The sequence below is a fragment of the Leucopleurus acutus genome (assembly GCF_964270905.1).
Source record: "Leucopleurus acutus genome assembly, chromosome: 2".
NCBI classification, from domain to species: domain Eukaryota; kingdom Metazoa; phylum Chordata; class Mammalia; order Artiodactyla; family Delphinidae; genus Leucopleurus; species Leucopleurus acutus.
The window spans coordinates 117,831,310-117,850,310 of NC_139143.1; the positions used below are offsets into that span (position 1 = coordinate 117,831,310).

The window sequence follows — 19,001 nt, forward strand, 5'->3', positions numbered from 1 at the left end:
TAAAGGAGAAAGTTTCAAAGATAAAAATGTTACATAAAAATGAGGATCAGTAGACCATGCTACTTGTTAATGGTAGGGCTAATATCTTAACCTTGATATGTCTCATTTCAAAACTTGTAGTATTTTTACTGCAATAATGAATGAATGTTTGTAAAATGGAATGTGTGTATGCTCTGTAGACATCAAGAATAATGCCATGGCAGCAGAGTGCACAGTAACAATGAAATTAATGGACAGATGAATGAATGAATATGTATTAACCGTATCCCAAATGAACACTTATTCTTCTACAGTTGATTGTTAAAGCAAAAAAAGATGACATAAGGCATAATATGAGGAAACAAAGTAGTAGTTTCCTATTTCTTATTTAATATATTTAATAAGTGACATTTAAAGAACTCAGAATACTTTAAAACTTGACCTGTTTTTGCTTTCCTATTTTGTTTTTACAAACCATTTAACTCTTATTAGTGACCTCCTGGTATGCTGCATTTTGTGTAAGGCAGATTTATTACCGAATATACTAGAAGGATCTCATTGTAACAGTTTAACACATTACACAGATCCTTGGTATAAGCCTTTTAAAAGAACATAAAATGGTTAATGCTTTAATTTTTCAAGGCAAGTCTTCTGTTGAAATGTGTTTGAAAAAACCTGTAGTTGTTGGTCTCTAAACCCTAAATTGAATTCCTCCTTCAGTAGTAAAAGTAAATTTAGGTAAAAAACTACCCACAAAACAACTAGTTATGGTCCCTGTGAAAACCAGATACAGTGGCCGTAACCATAAGTCATAGACTTCCTGCTGCCATATCTAGCCAGATTAAAGAGGACATCTTGAGTTTTAGCTCTCACCCCTGCTGATTAGGGTGAGGGGTTTCATGTTGTTTGAAAATCATCAGCTGGTAACTAGGGATGGAAAAGGACCCCTGGAGTGAGACTCTTAGCAAGACTTGTGAGAGAGGATGCATCTGTTATCATGCCTAATATCTCGGCATTTGTTTTCCAAGGGTCCTTCTGGCCCAGCAGGTATCCCAGGTCCATCAGGAAAGAGAGGTCCACGGGTAAGTAGATGACCTCCGTTTCTCACTTGCTGTTAGAACTGGTAGCTTTCCAGTATGTTTTTTCCTAGTATTGTACAGTATGTACTTCCCTTGGAAATCTGCCCTGGATTGGCAAAGGTAGGAAATTAGCCCTACCTTTGCCAATTCAAGAGAAGCCTGGGAATACGTGGCAGCTGTTTATTTGAGTATGAACACCCAGCCCCAAAGCATTCTCTGTGAGCATGCTCAAGAAAGATAATCAAATTTGTAGATTAGTGACTGTTTGAGTGCTATTTGTAACGTTATTCTTAGTTATAAAGTGATCTCATCTACAGTTGATAGTCCAAGGTGGGGTTCATTTACTTTGGGAAATGAAAAAGAGTGGGCGGCCTTAAAATAGTACATTCCTGGATTATATAATGGAAAATATTGGAGCTATAAAGTAAACAAGTAATTGTCCTGAGGAAAAAAGCTGCCTTAAGGATAAGCAGTAGTTTCTCACATTACACAGGTCCAACAAAAGATTTATTGCTGTGTTAGAATTAGTTTCTTTCCAACCTCAAAAAAAAAAAAAAAAGAATGGACTTCTACTAGCAGAAATTCTTCAAAGAGCTAGAAAAAGAATTGTGATGGTGTGTTATAAAGACAAATGCAAATGCCATAAATGATCCACTTTCTTTACTGATTTTTATTTATCATATAAACAATATAATGAAAAATCACCCTAAAATGTTACTTTAAATGGTCCTATTCACATCCAGATCTTGTCCATATGAGGCTGAAGATGATTTCTCACTCCGTTGTAGCTGTTTAACATTTCTTTCTTTATACTTGATGACCTACCACATTCCTCCCAGAGTGTCTTCTAAACTTGCCCCCTCTCTTCCAGCCAGCAGACCATTTCTGTCCTACTTTTCTGTCAGGAAACCCTGGATCCTACTTCCCTGAGGGACTGAGTTCACCTTTGCACTAATTGCATTCCCTCTCCACCATTAAGGCTGTTCTCCCACAGCATGACCTTTTTCTCTCCTTAGATTCTATGTTATTTGGCAACAACCAGCAAGTGATCTTTTTTAAAAATCCCAAACTTTCATTGATGCTAATTTTTCCTAGTTTTTGTCCTTGCTCACTCTTGCACTACTGAGCTTTGTGAAATAATCCTTTATACCCATTGCACCCACATCTACATCAAAAACTCATTTGTTAATCCTTATAAATTTTTCCACCTGCTTTATTGAAATTTGTTTTGGAAGACTACACGAATGAGATGTCATGAAATCTAATTTTTGCCCTTAGTTTTCATCTTGCTAGATATACCTTCAGTGTTTGCATTGCCAGCACCCCTCTCCTTTCTGAAACATAATGCTCTATTAGTTCAGAAGTGAAAAGACAGATAAATAGATAATTAATAACTATTTATGTGTCAAGATGGAGGTGTAGTTGAAGAGCGCAGGGGTGTGGTACTAAGCCCCAATGAGTATAGGAGGCCTGGAAACCTGGAAGACCTTCTGGAGATGAATCTTAGTCTTCTACTTGCTGGTTGTGTGAACCTAAGGTTCCCCATTTATAAATGGGAGTAAATAACCACCTTGCAGGGTTGTTATAAGGACTAGTAATTAAAAAGTAAAGCATTAGCACAGTTACTTGCACAATAGTAGGTATTTAGTAAATAGAAGCAGTTATTGAATTCAAATTGACAAATATTCCTTTTTCTTTTTTGGCCTCCCTTGTGTGGCTTTTGGGATCTTTATTCCCTGACCAGAGAATGAACCCAGGCCACGGCAGTGAAAGCACCCAGTCCTAACCACTGAACCACCAGGGAACTCTCCAAATTGACAAATATTCATCGAGAGGTTGCCATGTGCTAAGTACTACACTGGTAATATTCAAAACAGACTCTTGGGCTTCCCTGGTGGTGCAGTGGTTGAGAGTCCGTCTGCCGATGCAGGCGACACGGGTCCGTGCCCCGGTCTGCGATGATCCCACGTGCCGCGGAGCGGCTGGGCCCGTGAGCCATGGCTGCTGAGCCTGCGAAAAACAGACTCTTTTCAAAGAACTTGTAATTCTGAAACTAAACATATGTCATAAGGAAGTTAAAATAGCAATAAAATATTTAAATGACAGAAATATCCCAAGGCAATATACAACTAATTGCAAATAAATTTTACATGCCCCAATTTCTGTGGAAATGAGTAAGAAAGAGAAATCCCTTCATGCTGGTGTAGCCAGGATTTAAAAATGAGGTGGTATCTCAGTTGATGCTTGAACGTGATTTGGGCAGGTGTAGGGGGGCAAGGTTAAATGAGGTAAGTGTTTAAGGTATGCATGATAGCATAAACAAAAACCCAAGTGCAGAAAGGGTTACCATATGTTGAGAGGAGAGTAACTAAACAACTGCACTTTGTTATTTTTAGGCTTCTTACTCTGCACAACTTTTAGAAGTAGCACTAAGCAATGTGGCTGGAGATAGGGGTGGTAAATAAGGGACGTAAACACCTCAAGGACAGTGTTTTGAAGCAAAAAACCACAGTTCTGCTCTATAATTAGTCTTCTCCAAGACTGAAAAATCCAAGATCTCAGAAGAGATAAAGAACTTTGTAAAATAATATATCCATTTTAATGAATTACATAATATTTATTTGAATGTTATAATAACCACTGTCTGTTATTTGTATCTAGATCTGTGCTAAGAATGATCTTTCTTTTTTTTTTTTTTTTTTTTTTTCACTATTTGCAGGGCATACCAGGGCCACATGGAAATCCTGGGTTACCTGGATTACCAGGTCCAAAGGTGAGTGATTATTAGTGAGTATCGTAAAGAAGATCTTTAACTTTTAAAAGCCAACCTTGGGATATTGAGGACCTCTGTCATTTCCAGAGCATGATTCTTCAGCAAGATGGTCTTAGCCCGGCAGAGAGCCAGGCTCCTCTGAGAGCCCGCCACACTTGGATTTATATATAGCTAGTGGTAAAGGCAAGCACAGCCCTGCTTTGGTATTCCAAAGTCTTTATTGTCAAAATATGATGGCAATATATGGAAACCTCTGAAATATACAGATTATGATTTGAGTAATTTACCTTAAATCAAGGCTATTTTAATGTATAGGCTATTATAATGTATTTTAATGTATAGATAAGTACTGAGGAAATAAAATATCATTTATTTCCCTGTTCCACACTTTCCTAATATTTTTACCTGAAAAAGATCTGTGAGGATAATGCTTATAGGATACTCATATTTTTATGAGAACAACTAACCTGAAAGCCTGTATATATATATATATGAGCATACATTGTTGTGTAGTGGTAGCATGGTAGATAATAGTGTGATAGATAGTAGTATGAGTATAGTAAAAACGGATGGAAGAATATATACCAGGCTGGTTACCTTGAGAGCAGGTATGGAATTGGAAAGATAGTTAAATTTATATATATGCGTTAAGCATTAGGGTTTTGGTTTCCAGTAACATCATGAATATTTTAGGGTCATTAATAACCACTCTGCTTATTAATTATCTCACTCAAAAGTAACCATATAGGTGTTACCATATAGATATAGGTTAAGATAGGATAGAGTTTAAGAACACAGGTTTTGGAGTCTTAACTGATTGGGGTTCAGGTTTTAGCCCTCTTGATTTGTATGACTAGAAGAAAATTACTTGCTTAGTGGCTTTAAGCTTCACTTTCTTCTTCTCCAAAATAGGAAAACTCATAGTATGTCCTCAGAGGGCTGGAGTGAAGGCTAAATAAATTGTGAGTAAAGCCCTTAACAGTGTTAACATGTCATAAGTAGTATCATTATTATTAATACGTAATAATGATAACAGATACTTTAAATCTAAATTTTCCAAAGTTTCTCATCACTGTCAGCAAGTTTTTGAGTTTAATAAAGTATCTCAGAAAAAAAGACTTAACTAAAGTCTGGATGTGTAACAGTGAGAAAAAAGACAAATGCCTTCTAAAGAAATTAGAAGTTTGTTCTTAAATTTGTGATTCCCTAGCCTTCACGCTTTTTGGGGGACTTTCAGGATATTTAGTGAAAGGCTAATGTAGTTGTAAAGACCCAGCTCGTGTTTTTCCACAGAGCTGAAGTTCTAGGGGGCTTGCCGTCCTGCTAACACCCTGATCTCCACAACAAGAAGGAAGACAGAATGGGGGAGGGGTGGGTTTCCACATGGTTTGTGTAGTCCTCCCCTTCCCCTACCTTAGCCAGTAGCAAACAGATACCTGAAACAAACAAAAAAGATAGAGAATAGGGTGAGGAGAGATGAAGGTAGAGATAGTGGAAAGCCTTTGATTTAATTGACTTCTTAAAATGTGTGTACTTATTCAGGAGAAAATACTTGAGAAAATGATGAACTTTGTAACAAAAAATTTTCATTGTCCAAAGATTAAAAACAGGATATTTTTCAGTGTTGACTGGTATGAATATGTGTCTTTGGTAAAATGAACTAGGAGAGATGAAATCTTAATCTCAAGATTTCTCTTTAATATTATATTTAGTAGTGTGAGTAAAATTTTGACTATAACTATTTACCAATAACATATTTTTATGAACCCATATATTAGGGATTTTAAAACCTCCACTTTTAATTTGCAAGCAACTAACTGAACCTCTTGGGAACTTAGTTGTATAGACCTGAATATTAGTCTTTAATTCATATTTAATTTGATAATTTGATAACCATGTTCAAAATAGCCAAGACTGACCATGATTTGTTTTAACTGCACATATTTGTGGAGGACATTAGATTGTGACAGGTGTTAAAAATCACCACTGTGTCTTAAATGAATCAAGTAAAGCTTGTAGCATGTGGTTTGTGAAACCAATTTTCCTAGATATTTAATATGCACTTTAAAGTAATCAGGATTAATAGAACATTCAAGGCTTATACTTTATAATCCTCTTATAGTATTTATTCAAGACAGTGCAATAAAAATGCAAATTTCATTCTCAACAATAAATTTTGACATGTAATCACAGGATTTATTTTTCTTCAGAGAACAAAAATCCCTCTTAGATTAAGGGATTTTAGAGTATAAAGACATTTTCAGCATTTTTCTCTTTTCAGTTATTGTTTAGCAAGAATAACATAGAATTATTGGCCTCTAAGGAAATTGTATAAAGATTCGTCTTGTCGCTTGGACAAGAAATGATCTGTCCATTTCAAAAGGGGTTACCTGAACCTATGAAAAGAACAAATTAAGGCAATTGCAAGTTTAGAAAGGTTTAACTGAAATGGAAAATACAATGCATTATGGAACCTTTATACAGTCATATTTGGATTAATGTGCTTTATAAAAATTGTTAGAACTGATACCAGGGTTCTTGGCCTTCCCTAATCAATAGAAATTGCTAGTTCCTTATATGGGGTGAGGGTAGGGGTGTGTCCAAGGGTCGGGCCAGAGGGGTGGCTTAGGTGTTTTGCCCACCCCTTTGGTTGTGTTGAGTTCAGGGGGCATGAGCAGTACCTGGATTTTGCTCCCAGCTCTTCAAAAGTGGCAGTTGGGGTTTTTTATTTGGTCTTTTTGTATCTTTTATCCATAATTTGTCCCAACTGCACATGCACACAGTTATTTTTAGTCCCTGATAGTGTCTTTGTGTTTTGTTGCTTGAGGAGAGGTTTGTCCAGGTGCAGGCATTGCAGCACTGCAGCAAAGAGTCCCAGGTCCCAGCCTGTCTCAGAACCAAAAGATATACCTTATATAAGTTAATGGTATGAAGCACGTAAAACACCTGGTAGAATACTTGTGTGTAGTTGACACTTAAGAAAACATTATTGCCCTTTTCTGGAGGAGCTACTTATAAGGTAACTAGGCTATTTAGCAATGAAACTTTTACTGAAAGTATCGCATTTATTATTTGTTAAGTAAAAACAAAAAAGTCTTGTGGCTCTTATGAATGAAAATACCTTAATATAGTAAAGAAATATGTTCTATTTATAAGACTATTTAAAAGTTTATAAGAATAAAGCTTATTTTGCTAACATACTCTTGATTGATGCAAAAATTAATTTATTTTCTGTTATACTTTTACAATTAAGTTAGTATTTATCATAAAGGACAAAAAGTGTAAACTGATCTTTGGTAGTTCTCAACTCTGTTCGAGCAAAATGAGTTTTCACACATCTGTTCGTCTTCCCTAGTAGATTCTGAGTTACTTGAATGCAGTGGCCAGATTTTACTCATCCTTGCCTTTGTGTCCAGCCCAGTGCCCAGCATGTGCTGGGCACTCAGTAAATGTTAAACTGAAACAATAAGCAGACTTAACATTAGAAACAAGGCACTGGCATCATAAGGGAATGAGAACTAGCAGTTATTAAGCATATAATTATTTTATGTATGCCATCTCATTCAGTTCCACTTCAGTTAAGAGTACTGTTCAGAGCAGGCTTTATTACCTTCTACTTTCCACAGAAGAAAACATATTCAGAGAGGTAAGTACTTAACCAAGGTAACACAGTTGTAACTGGCATCAGAATTAGATCTGTTTTACTCTTTCCCTTACACCAATTTGTCTCTGCTAACATAGTGAGGAGTTCATTTATGAAACAGCACCTTAAAGAGGAGGGGTTTGGGTAGGGTAATAACCTAATGTAATTAAAGACTTTCTGAACTCATTTAGTAATAGTAACAAAATATGTCCATTCCAAGGTTCCAGCTTATCCTTTGGATACTGATAATAACATATAAAGTCCATAAAGAGTGAAACTGAACTCTAGCCTCTCAGAACTGTGTTGTTAAATTGTTAAATAGTAGAAGAATAAAATGCCACACAAAACTTTAGTGGGTAATATAGCATTTTTTCAGCATTATTAAGACTAATTGATTTAAAACAGAGACTATTGAGTTCTTTAGCTGAAATCATTAGCTGAAATCAGTAGACTAAGGTAGAAATACTGTCTTCATAAAAAAAAACAACAACACAAGGAAGTGAATTCTGTTTCTCTATTTGCTAGAAAGAATGACTCTTTTCTTGCCACCAAATGCCTTCTGGGTCCACAGTTCATCATATTTACTTATTTAATATGAACTTTATTCGCAGGGTACTGGACATTTTTTATTACTATTAGTTAACACATGATCAATTATGCAGTAGATCTTTGGACATGAGTCCAAATGCAGAATCTAGATCTTTGGTCTACCCTAGCCTACACTTACAATTCTAGTCCAGGCAATCTATTTGCATCCAGACAGTTCGTTTCCCAAAAATGCTTCTTAAAGGCAGCTTAAAACCTTCCCATGGACATTCATAGCTTATATTACTTTAGTCAGGTTCAATAGCTCCATCAAATTTAATCCAGTTAAATGAAAACATCTAACCTTAATAAGCTGCAGTAACAGTGTCCCATTAGTAATATTAAATGAGATGTTATCAATAATGTTAAATATTGAATTTCCAAGGAATATATCTTTGTGCTGTTTTATTCCTGGTTTTGACCCTCTGCTACCATGTCTCCATCATTATTTCTCTAAACTGAAAGTCCCATTTTCCTTGTGTGTGAATTAAATAAATGTGTTGAGTATAGATGCTGACCCATTCTAAGAATTTTTTACTGAGTCAGATTGCTATGAAAAATTTTTAGTCCAACATTCTGAAAATGTAAAGTATGATAAAATGGTGAAGACTGAGGTGTTCCTATTAGTCTACGCAATGTAGGGACCTTTTTGTAAAGGGCCAGACAAATATATTAAAATTTTTTCCTTCTAGCTATCAAAATCTATTGGGTTCATGTTAGAAGGATTCAGGAGCCAATTTAAAAAGGCTTCCACTAGCCAAAGATTGGTATAATTTGAGCATCATTAAGGATAATAACTGTAGTGGATTGAATCATAACAAATATCTCTAAATCCATGAGTTATAATGTAGTTAAAAACAGACAAACCCTCATTGGTCACCTTTAGAGGATGCTGGGGAATTACATCTATGAGGTTGTCAAATTCTCTGACACCAATTGAATATTCAACAATTCAATTCAGTTCTGACACTACCCCAATTTAGTGTCAGACTCCACAGATTTAAGGGCTCAGTCCCACAAGACTCCCCACACTTGAGATGCCAGCAACAGATGGGTTGCCCAGGCTACTCACACTTCTGCCTGGCTGACTTACATGTTCAGGGATTCCCATAATCTCTTCCTCTCTCCCAGGTTTGCTATTTTGCTAGAACAGCTCACAGAACTCAGGAAAACACTTTAATTAGGTTTACCAATTTATTATTAAAAAATACAACTCAAGTAGCTAAATGGTAGAGATGCATAGGGCAAAATGTGGAGGGTGGGAACCTGGAGCTTCCATGCACTCCCCAGGTGCGTCATCTTCCCAGCACATCAGTGTGTTCACCTACTGGAAGCTCTTGGAATGTCTTTGTTCAAGAGTTTTTTTGTTTGTTTGTTTGTTTGTTTTTACATCTTTATTGGAGTATAATTGCTTTACAATGGTGTGTTAGATTCTGCTTTATAACAAAGTGAATCAGTTATACATATACATATGTTCCCATATCTCTTCCCTCTTCCATCTCCCTCCCTCCCACCCTCCTTGTTCCAGCCCTCTAGGTGGTCACAAAGCACCGAGCTGATCTCCCTGTGCTATGCGGCTGCCTCCCACTAGCTATCTATTTTACATTTGGTAGTGTATACATGTCCATGCCACTCTCTCACCCCGTCACAGCTCACCGCTCCCCCTCCCCATATCCTCAAGTCCATTCTCTAGTAGGTCTGTGTCTTTATTCCCGTCTTACCCCTAGGTTATTCATGACCTTTTTTTTTTCTTAGATTCCATATATATGTGTTAGTATATGGTATTTGTCTTTCTCTTTCTCACTTACTTCACTCTGTATGACAGACTCTAGGTCCATCCACCTCACTACAAATAACTCAATTTCGTTTCTTTTTATGGCTGAGTAATATTCCATTGTATATGCATGCCACATCTTCTTTATCCATTCATCCGATGATGAACACTTAGGTTGTTTCCATCTCCTGGCTATTGTAAATAGAGCTGCAATGAACATTTTGGTACATGACTCTTTTTGAATTATGGTTTTCTCAGGGTATATGCCCAGTAGTGGGATTGCTGGGTCATATGGTAGTTCTATGTGTAGTTTTTTAAGGAACCTCCATACTGTTCTCCATAGTGGCTGTACCAATTCACATTCCCACCAGCAGTGCAAGAGTGTTCCCTTTTCTCCACACCCTCTCCAGCATTTATTGTTTCTAGATTTTTTGATGATGGCCATTCTGACTGGTGTGAGATGATATCTCATTGTAGTTTTGATTTGCATTTCTCTAATGATTAATGATGTTGAGCATTCTTTCATATGTTTGTTGGCAATCTGTATATCTTCTTTGGAGAAATGTCCACCCCCTCCTCTCCTTGGAGGTGGGGGAGGGAATGGGGCTAAATTCCTATGCTCCAATCACTTATTAGCCTTTCCAGTGACTTATCCCCATCCTGAAGCTCTCTCGCTCCCTCTCTCCAGTCACCTCATTAGCATAAGCTCAGATGTTGTTGAAAAGAGCTTGTTATGAATAACAAAAGACACTCCTGTGACTCAGGAAATTCCAAGGGTTTTAGGAGCTCTGTGCTAGGAACCAGGGACAAAGACCAAATGTATATTTTTATCATACCACAGTGTCATTATTTTGAAAAATGGTAAATAGAAGAAAAATAAAGGGAAAGAATAAATTTTTTCTTAAGAAATTGCCTTGCTTTTCTTATAGAATTGAACCTTAGTGCAACCAAATAGTTGTCAAAGGGAAGTTTCTCTTTACAGAAAAAGCTAGCAAATGAAGAAAGAATACTAGAGTTAAAAATCACCATTTTTGCAATTCTGATGAAGAAGAGGTTGAAAACAATAGAAACAACACAGGAAGACCAAAGGCCTTGAGGCAGGAGACTGCTTGGCAGTCTTTGAGGAATATCTGAATGAGATAAGTGGTAGGAGATAGATCAGAGACATAGCAGGAGCCAGATTATGTTGAATCTTGTAGGTAAGAATTTTGGTTTGGATTTTACTCTGTGTTAGATATTTATTGGAGAGTTCTAAGTAGAAAGATGATACCATGCAATTTATGTTGTAGGAGGATGGTTCCAGCTATCACAGAGAATAGATTGGGGTAGGGGAAGGGTAGAAATAGGGGCACCAGTTTGGAGACTACTTCACTGGTCTACCCAAGCTCATGCTATGGGTGAGGATGGCATGGACTAGAGTCTTAACAATGGAGATGGTGTAAAGTGGTCAAACTCTAGATGTATTTTGAGGTACAGTTAATATAATTGCTGATGAGTCACTTATATGGTGTGAGAGATGAGTCAAAGGTAATCTAAGGCTTAAGCAGTTGAACAGCTGGTATTGTGGGAGCTGCCATCTACTGGAATGAGGAGGAACATGATTTCAGGGTTTTACTTGTTTTGTTTTTGCCTGGGAGGAAATTGTTAGACCTGCGCGGTCTCCTAGGAGTTTCGACTCGCCCAGGAAACAACAAGAGTCGGAAGCCGATGCAAAACGCAAGAGGTTTATTGAAGGCCGGTGCACCGGGGTTCCTTGGTCCTCACGTAGGAGGTCGAAGAAGGAACCCTTTTGGGCGCGAATATGTCAGTTTTATAGGTTCCCACTTCCCCGTATGTAAATTATAGATGTGGTTGTGTTCTCCTGCTGATTGGTCCCGGCTTAGGCTCGGACCAGAGAGGGAACTTGTCCCCAGCTGCCTGATTGGTCTTTGACAGACATCTTTTTTACATTTTGTTATCTCCCTCCTTCTCCCCAGCTGCCTGATTGGTCTTTGACAGACACCTTTTTTACATTTTGTTATCTCCCTCCTTCTCCCCAGCTGCCTGATTGGTCTTTGACAGACACCTTTTTTACATTTTGTTATCTCCCTCCTTCTCGGAAGGGGGCCGGACATCCTGGAAATTCACCCATTGTCTAAGAAGCTCCTATTGTCTGGAGAGTTCTTAATCATTAGCTGGAACAATGTCCCTCGAGTCCCACAAAATCAAGAGTTCATTTCCATTAATTTTTTTTTTTTTTTTCCTTTTTCCCTGCTTTACGCGGGCCTCTTACTGCTGTGGCCTCTCCCGTTGCGGAGCACAGGCCCTGGACGCGCAGGCTCAGCGGCCATGGCTCACGGGCCTAGCTGCTCCGCGGCATGTGGGATCCTCCCGGACCGGGGCACGAACCCGTGTCCCCTGCATCGGCAGGCGGACTCTCAACCACTGTGCCACCAGGGAAACCCTCCATTAATGTTTTAAAAGAGCCAACTTTTGGCTTTGTTAAGTTTTTCTATAGACCATATAATATTTCATTGATTTTTAGCTCTAACATAAGCATTTAGAGCTATGAATTTCTCTCTAAGGACTGATTTAACTGCATACCACAATATTTGATGTGTTGTGTTTTCATTATCATTCAAGTTGAAATATATGCTTTCTTCATTACTCATGGGTTATTTAGAAGTATGTTTTATTTTTAATGTCCGTCAATTAGAAGCTTTTCTAGTGATCTTATTGTTGCTGGTTTCTAATTTAGTTCCATTGTATTCAGAAAGCACACAGTGGAAGAGTTTAATCTTTTAAAATTTATTGAGGCATTTTATGGCCCAGCATGTGATTATCTTGATGAATAGTTCACGTGAACTTCAAAAGATTCTGTATAGTGTTCTATAAATGTCAGTTCGATTATGGTGGCTTATGATGGTGGTCAAATTTTCTCTGTCCTTACTAGGTTTTCTCTTGTCTAGTTGTTCTGTTAATTACTGAGAGAGGTGTGTTGAAATATCCAACTCTGATTTTGGATTTTATTTCTTTAGTGTTTAGGAAGTGTTTAGTTAGTGTTTGCTTCATGTATTTTGCAGCTCTTGTGTGATGCATGCATATTTAAGGACTGTTATGTCTTCCTGATGGACAGACCTTTTTATCATTATCAAATATCTCTGTTTATCTGTAGTAATACTCCTCTTCTTGAAGTCTAGTTTGATAGTAATAGAGCCACACCAACTTTTTAATGCTTATTGTCTGCCTGGTATATATATTTCCTTTCCTTTACCTTTCTATATTTAAAGTGCATCTCTTATAGATACTGTATAGTTGGGTCTTTTTATATTTATCTTGGCTTGATAATCTCTGATTTTTAATTAGAATGTTAAGTTCATTTACATTTGTGTAATTTTGGTATGATTGGGTCTTGGCCTTCTGCATTGTCATTTCTTTTCCATTTATCCCAGGTGTTCTTTGTTCCTTTATTCCCTTTTTCTACCTTTTTTTGGGTTAATCAAGTATATTTTAGTATTTTACTTAATTTCTCTTGGCATTTCAACTGTGTCTCTGATTTTTAGTGGTTGCTTTAGGGATTACAGTATACCTTATTAACTTATTGTAGTTTACTTAGAGTTATTATGGTAATATTTCATGTAAAATATAAGACTCTTGTAACATTACAATTACATTTACCTACTATCCCTCCATCCTTTGTGTTCTGTTGTCATTTATTTTACATCTATGTCGTTATAAACCCAACAGTACAATGCAATAATTTCTGTATTAAGTAATCAGTCTTTTAAGGAAATTAAAAGAAGAAACAAACAAGAGAGTCATTCATATTTCCTCATTTATTTTCATTTCCAAAACTCTTAATTCCTTCCTATAGATCTGAGTTTCTATCTGGTGCCACTCCCCTTTAGCTAGCAGAAATTCCTTCAATAATTCTTTGAATACAGTTCTACTGGTGATGGTTTCTCTTGGTTTTTGTTTAGCTGAAATTTATTTTGTCTACACTTTTTTGAAGGATAGTAAAAAAAAAAAATTTGTAGAGTAAAAACATCTTGGTTGAGAATGTTTTTCTTCCAGCACTTTAAACATGTCTGATGTTCTCACATTTTGGCCTTTACTGTTTTTGATGAGGATTTAGCCAACATTTTTATTCCCCTCAATATAATGTGAAAACTTTCACCGGATGTCTTAATGTTTTTCTCTTTGTCTGGCTTTTAGCAGCTTTACTATGATGTCTGTAGGGGTGGTTTCCCTTAGATATTTCTTTGGGCTTCACTGAATGTCTTTTTACCCATAAAAAAATTTTTTTAAACAAATTTGGGACATTTTTGGCCATTATTTCTTCAAATAATCTTTCTGTCCCATTATTTCTCTCCTTTCCTTCTGGGACTCCATGTATGTTATACTATTAATATTGCCCCACAGGTCACTAGATCTCTGTTCATTTTTGCCATGTATTTTTTTTTTTCTCTTCTTCAGATTAGATAACTTCTATAGGTCTGCCTTTAATTTCATTAAACTTTACTTCTGCCTTCTCCAATATGATGTTAATCTCATCCAGTAAATTTATATATTTAAGATATTGTATTATCAGTTCTAGGTTTTTAGTTGACTCTTTTTATATAGTTTTCATCTGTCTGCTGATATTTCTCTGTTCACTCATTATGATCATCTTTTCCTTTAAGCCCTTGAACATATTTATAATAGTTAATAAAATCTTCAACTGCTGGGCTTCCCTGGTGGCGCAGTGGTTGAGAGTCCTCCTGCCAATACAGGGGACATGGGTTCGTGCCCCAGTCTGGGAAGATCCCACATGCCGTGGAGCGGCTGGGGCCGTGAGCCATGGCTGCTGAGCCTGCGTGTCTGGAGCCTGTGCTCCACAATGGGAGAGGCCACAACAGTGAGAGGCCCGCGTACCGCAAAAAAAAAAAAAAAAAAAAATCTTCAACTGCTGATTCTAACTTCTAGGTCCTCTTGTGGTCTGTTTGTATTGACTGCCTTTTTTCTTTACCTCAAGTCAGATTTTCCCTTTAGCATGTCTAGAAAAATTTGATTACATACTGCATGTTGTGGATGATATGTGGATCTTTAGATGCTGTTACCTTTCTTTTTAATCCTTTGGAGACTTGATTTTTGTTCTGTAGGTGCTTAAATAACTGGCTCATCACCTTAAACTTGTACAGGTTTGGAAACTTTTATTTTTTTATTGGAGTATAATTGCTTTACAATGTTGTGTTAGTTTCTCCTGTAGAACAAAGTGAATCAGCTATATGTATACATATATCCCCTCCCTCTTGAGCCTCCCTCCCACGCCTCTAGGTCATCAGAGAGCACTGAGCTGAGCTCCCTGTGCTATACAGCAGCTTCCCACCAGCTATCTGTTTTACACATGGTAGTGTATATAGGTCAATGCTACTCTCTCAATTCGTCCCACCCTCCCCTTCCTGCCCCCTGTGTCCACAAGTCCGTTCTCTATGTCTGCATCTCTTTTCCTTCCCCGCAAATAGGTTCATCCGTACCATTTTTCTATATTCCATATGTGTGCGTTAATATACAATATTTGTTTTTCTCTTTGTGACTTACTTCACTCTGTATGACAGACTCTAGGTTCATCCACATCAAGGTTTGGAAACTTTTTTAAAGGGCAGATCTGTTTCAGTTTTGCTTATAGTATTAGTGCGAGTCCATTAGTCCAAGAATATAGTATTTGCTTCTAAAGTATAACTCTCCCTCAATTTCAATGGAAAGGTATTTATCAAACTATTTACCATGTTCTTCTAAAATGATGTGGCTCAAACTCCAAACTTTCTCCTTTAGTGACCAGCAGCTGAAATTTGTTAATTCTTTCAGCCTTTTAGTTGATTTCTGCTGAGTTCTTTAGAATTTATCTCATGAAAACACATGTCAGGATCAGCCAAGAATTAAAGAAAGTCTATATTCAAGTTTTGGGGGAAGCTGACTTTCTTTTTTTCTAGGATTTTCTCCCTCAGTTTGCGGTCCTTTTGGTACTCCTACACTCTGTCCTCTGATACCATTAGCCAAAAGGTTTATGTTTTTCTGCTTGAATTCCAGCCACTCTCTGCCGACTGGGAAGTGTCTTTAGGAGAAAGGCTGTATAAATGTGTATTAAACCAAGTGTAGTTTCTTCTTTCAAGAGTTGAATCCCCTCCAGCCCTGTTTTTTATTGTTCTCCTGTGCATTCAAATAGTTGTTTTACATATCTTGTCCTGACTTTACAATTGTAATCTTCAGGAGGATTAGTTGCATATATGCTACTCTGCCACTATCTGAACCAGAATTTCCAAGAGTTCCTTTTTGATCGTATTCAATTTGAGAGGACTATTTAACATCCAAGTGGAGATATAAAAAGGGTATATGAATCTGGAGTTCAGGGAAGATATCATAGCTAAAAATATACATTTCAGAGTCATCAATGTATATATGGAATTTAAAGCTATGGAACTGATGAGGTCACCTAGGGATGAATGTAGACAAAGAAGAGAAGTGTCAGAGGACTGAGTCTTGGGGCACTTCAGAGTTCAGTGTATTAGGAAGATGAAGAGGAACTAGCAAAGGAGACTGAGAAAGAATGACTGATGAGGTTAGGATAGTGGTAGGGACAAAAGCCTGAGTAGAGTAGGTTTAAGAGAGAATGGATGGAGAGGAAGTCTTTTAGTTAACATAGACAACTTTCCAGGAGTTTTTCTCTAAAAGAGGACAGTATAATGGAGCAGAGAAGAGAGATGTGGGCTCAAGGAAAGTTATTTTTTAAGATTGGAGAAATTACAGTGTGTTTACTTGATGACGGCAGTTATCTTAGAAGTAAAAAGTAAAATAACGTAGGGAAGACAGTTCACCAATAGTGTCCTGGTGAGAGACAATGTGGGGGTTTGGTTATGAAGGTCGAGTGTTTTGGAACAGGTTAAGGTGAGGTGTAGTGGATTTGGTTATGAGAGCTTGTGAAAGGTGAAAGCAGGATAACCAGCTGAGAGTAGAGAGGGAAGTTATGAAATAATCGTCTATTAAAATGGGAAAGTCAATTGACTGAGGCAATTACTGGACACACCAAAAGACAAAGCAAAACAAAATCAATGTAAGACGTCATGAATTTCAAGTGAGATTTGTCAGCATTGTTTTCTTTTAATCACATTCAGCTGCTAGGGGTAGGGTCAGAGTAGGTAGAGAGTTTATATTTAAGATTTTCCAGGTAAGCTTATAAGACAGAGGGAGAAACAGGCAATGGTGTCATTTATGTATGCAAGGAAGTGATTGGAATATAAGACACTGGTATTTAGGCTGGCTAGGGATGGGAAGTGAGACCACATGGGGGATGAAAGAGTGAAAACATGATGGGATCACATATTAGCAGTTCCAGTGGGTCAAATAATTGTTAAAATTATAAAGGCTTAGAGTGAGTTAAAAAGATAAGAAGTATTGGTTAGAGAGTATAGTGCTTAAAATTGAGATTATGGACTTGTGCAGTTATTGCTAATATTAGAGCCAAGAATATTCAAGTGGTGCTACCTCAAGATTGTCATTTAGTGTTTCCTTTATGATACTCTACCAATTTAGCTCATTCATACTCTGAATTTTTAATTCCAAATTCTTTCCATTAAAATTTTGCTGCACTGTCAGTAATTCACTCAAGAGTTGTGTTCTCTGCTTTTCAAGATGGCCATAATTGTAAAATTTATTTTAATGATTGTATTTAGTACTGTTATTTTTAATACTAACTACTAACATCTATGTAATCTATAGGGGATTTGATCCTAAATCTTTCAAGCTAATCTAAGTAGGTATTATTATTATTCCCATTTTACAGAGGAGGAAATTCAGGTTCAGAGAGATTAAATGACTTGTTCAGTCTTTTCACTCTAAATCCCAATGCTCTTTCCATTATATTGTGTGGACTCCAATCTGATAAATTTGTTTGAACATCTTAATGGGTCTAATACCTTAGGGAGTTTCCCTCCTTATACAGAGAGCCATCTGGAGATCCATAACCGTCTAAAAGAGCTACTCTGATAATGAGGATTTTAGACTATAGCAGATCAGTAAGATAGGTGGGACTTTTGGAATCCTTGAGTAATAAAATGTAGGCAACTTACTTTTCTTCTTATTCATACTCAAAAGGATATATAGCTCCTTCAACAAAAGTCGTGTAGGAGTAAGTAAAAGTCAGTATTGAAGGTCAATTATGATTAATTTATAAACATTTTTAATTCCAAGGAGTTTTTGAAAAGCCAATCAAGTGTGGCTAAAAGTGTGTCAGGAATCATAGAATAAATAAATAAATAACAAATAAGTAAATATGATTTCCCTCATAAAAAGGAGGGAAAATGACAGAAATTTTGGAGTATTTTCCTTAAATGCAGAAAAGTATGCCCTACTTCCTTGACATTTCAGGCAAACTTGGCATGTTCAATAATCTCTTCCTCATGTATTTTATACTAGGATCAGTATACAACTGGCCAGGTTAAAAGCATTTTCTTCATACTGACTTAAATTTCTGGTTCTAGAATATGAGGTAATCAATTAACTCAAGCATATTTGTGTGGCAATAAAAGAGATTTGACATATATCTCTTTACATATGTTGCCAAGATGTATAAAGCTTCTGAATAAGAAAAAGGTCTGTCTTTACATCTGATTTTTATTGCTTAATTGATTACTTTCTCCCACTCTTTAAATTTTTTTAAAGTGGAAGATGAAATGTCAGATGATGATGTCAAGAAAGCTGAAAGATAATTATATTAAGGAAGTTGGTATATAATAGAAAATTCAGATAGGACCGAAAAATAAAAGAGTTTTTAGTGTGAGAATTCTAAGTAAAAACATTGGCCATAGAAAAGTTTTATTATATTCAAATTTCTCAAGGGTTATCATTTCTTAAGTTCCTTTTAAATTTGTTGTAAATATTGCCTCAAATCAATTAGTTAGGCTTTATAATAGATTAAAATATATAAAAATCAATAAGATCTTAATTTAACAGATGTTGTGATATGAGAAAGAAAATTGACCTGATTTACCAGTACTTTTCTAGGCAGTCTTAACCAATTCAGTTAACTTTTCTGGACCTTATTGCTTCTTTCTCTATAAAGGGATTCGCTCTATAAAGGGATAAGCTCTAATCTCTCATAACTTCTATATAGATTATCTTTTTTTTAGATGAAGAGTTGAGTTCTTAAATATT

The 19,001-nt window shown here is 36.5% G+C and overlaps 1 protein-coding gene across 1 annotated transcript in view; it reads left to right on the forward strand.

The window, feature by feature from the left end:
* Positions 1-19,001, forward strand: part of COL24A1 (collagen type XXIV alpha 1 chain) — a gene marked incomplete at both ends in the record, with an annotated part of 398,127 nt that overhangs the window by 34,199 nt on the left and 344,927 nt on the right. Inside the window, 2 exons of the mRNA XM_082834714.1 lie at positions 1,008-1,061; positions 3,778-3,831. Coding sequence (XP_082690840.1) covers positions 1,008-1,061; positions 3,778-3,831 — 108 coding nt within the window. The remainder of the gene's footprint in view (positions 1-1,007; positions 1,062-3,777; positions 3,832-19,001) is intronic.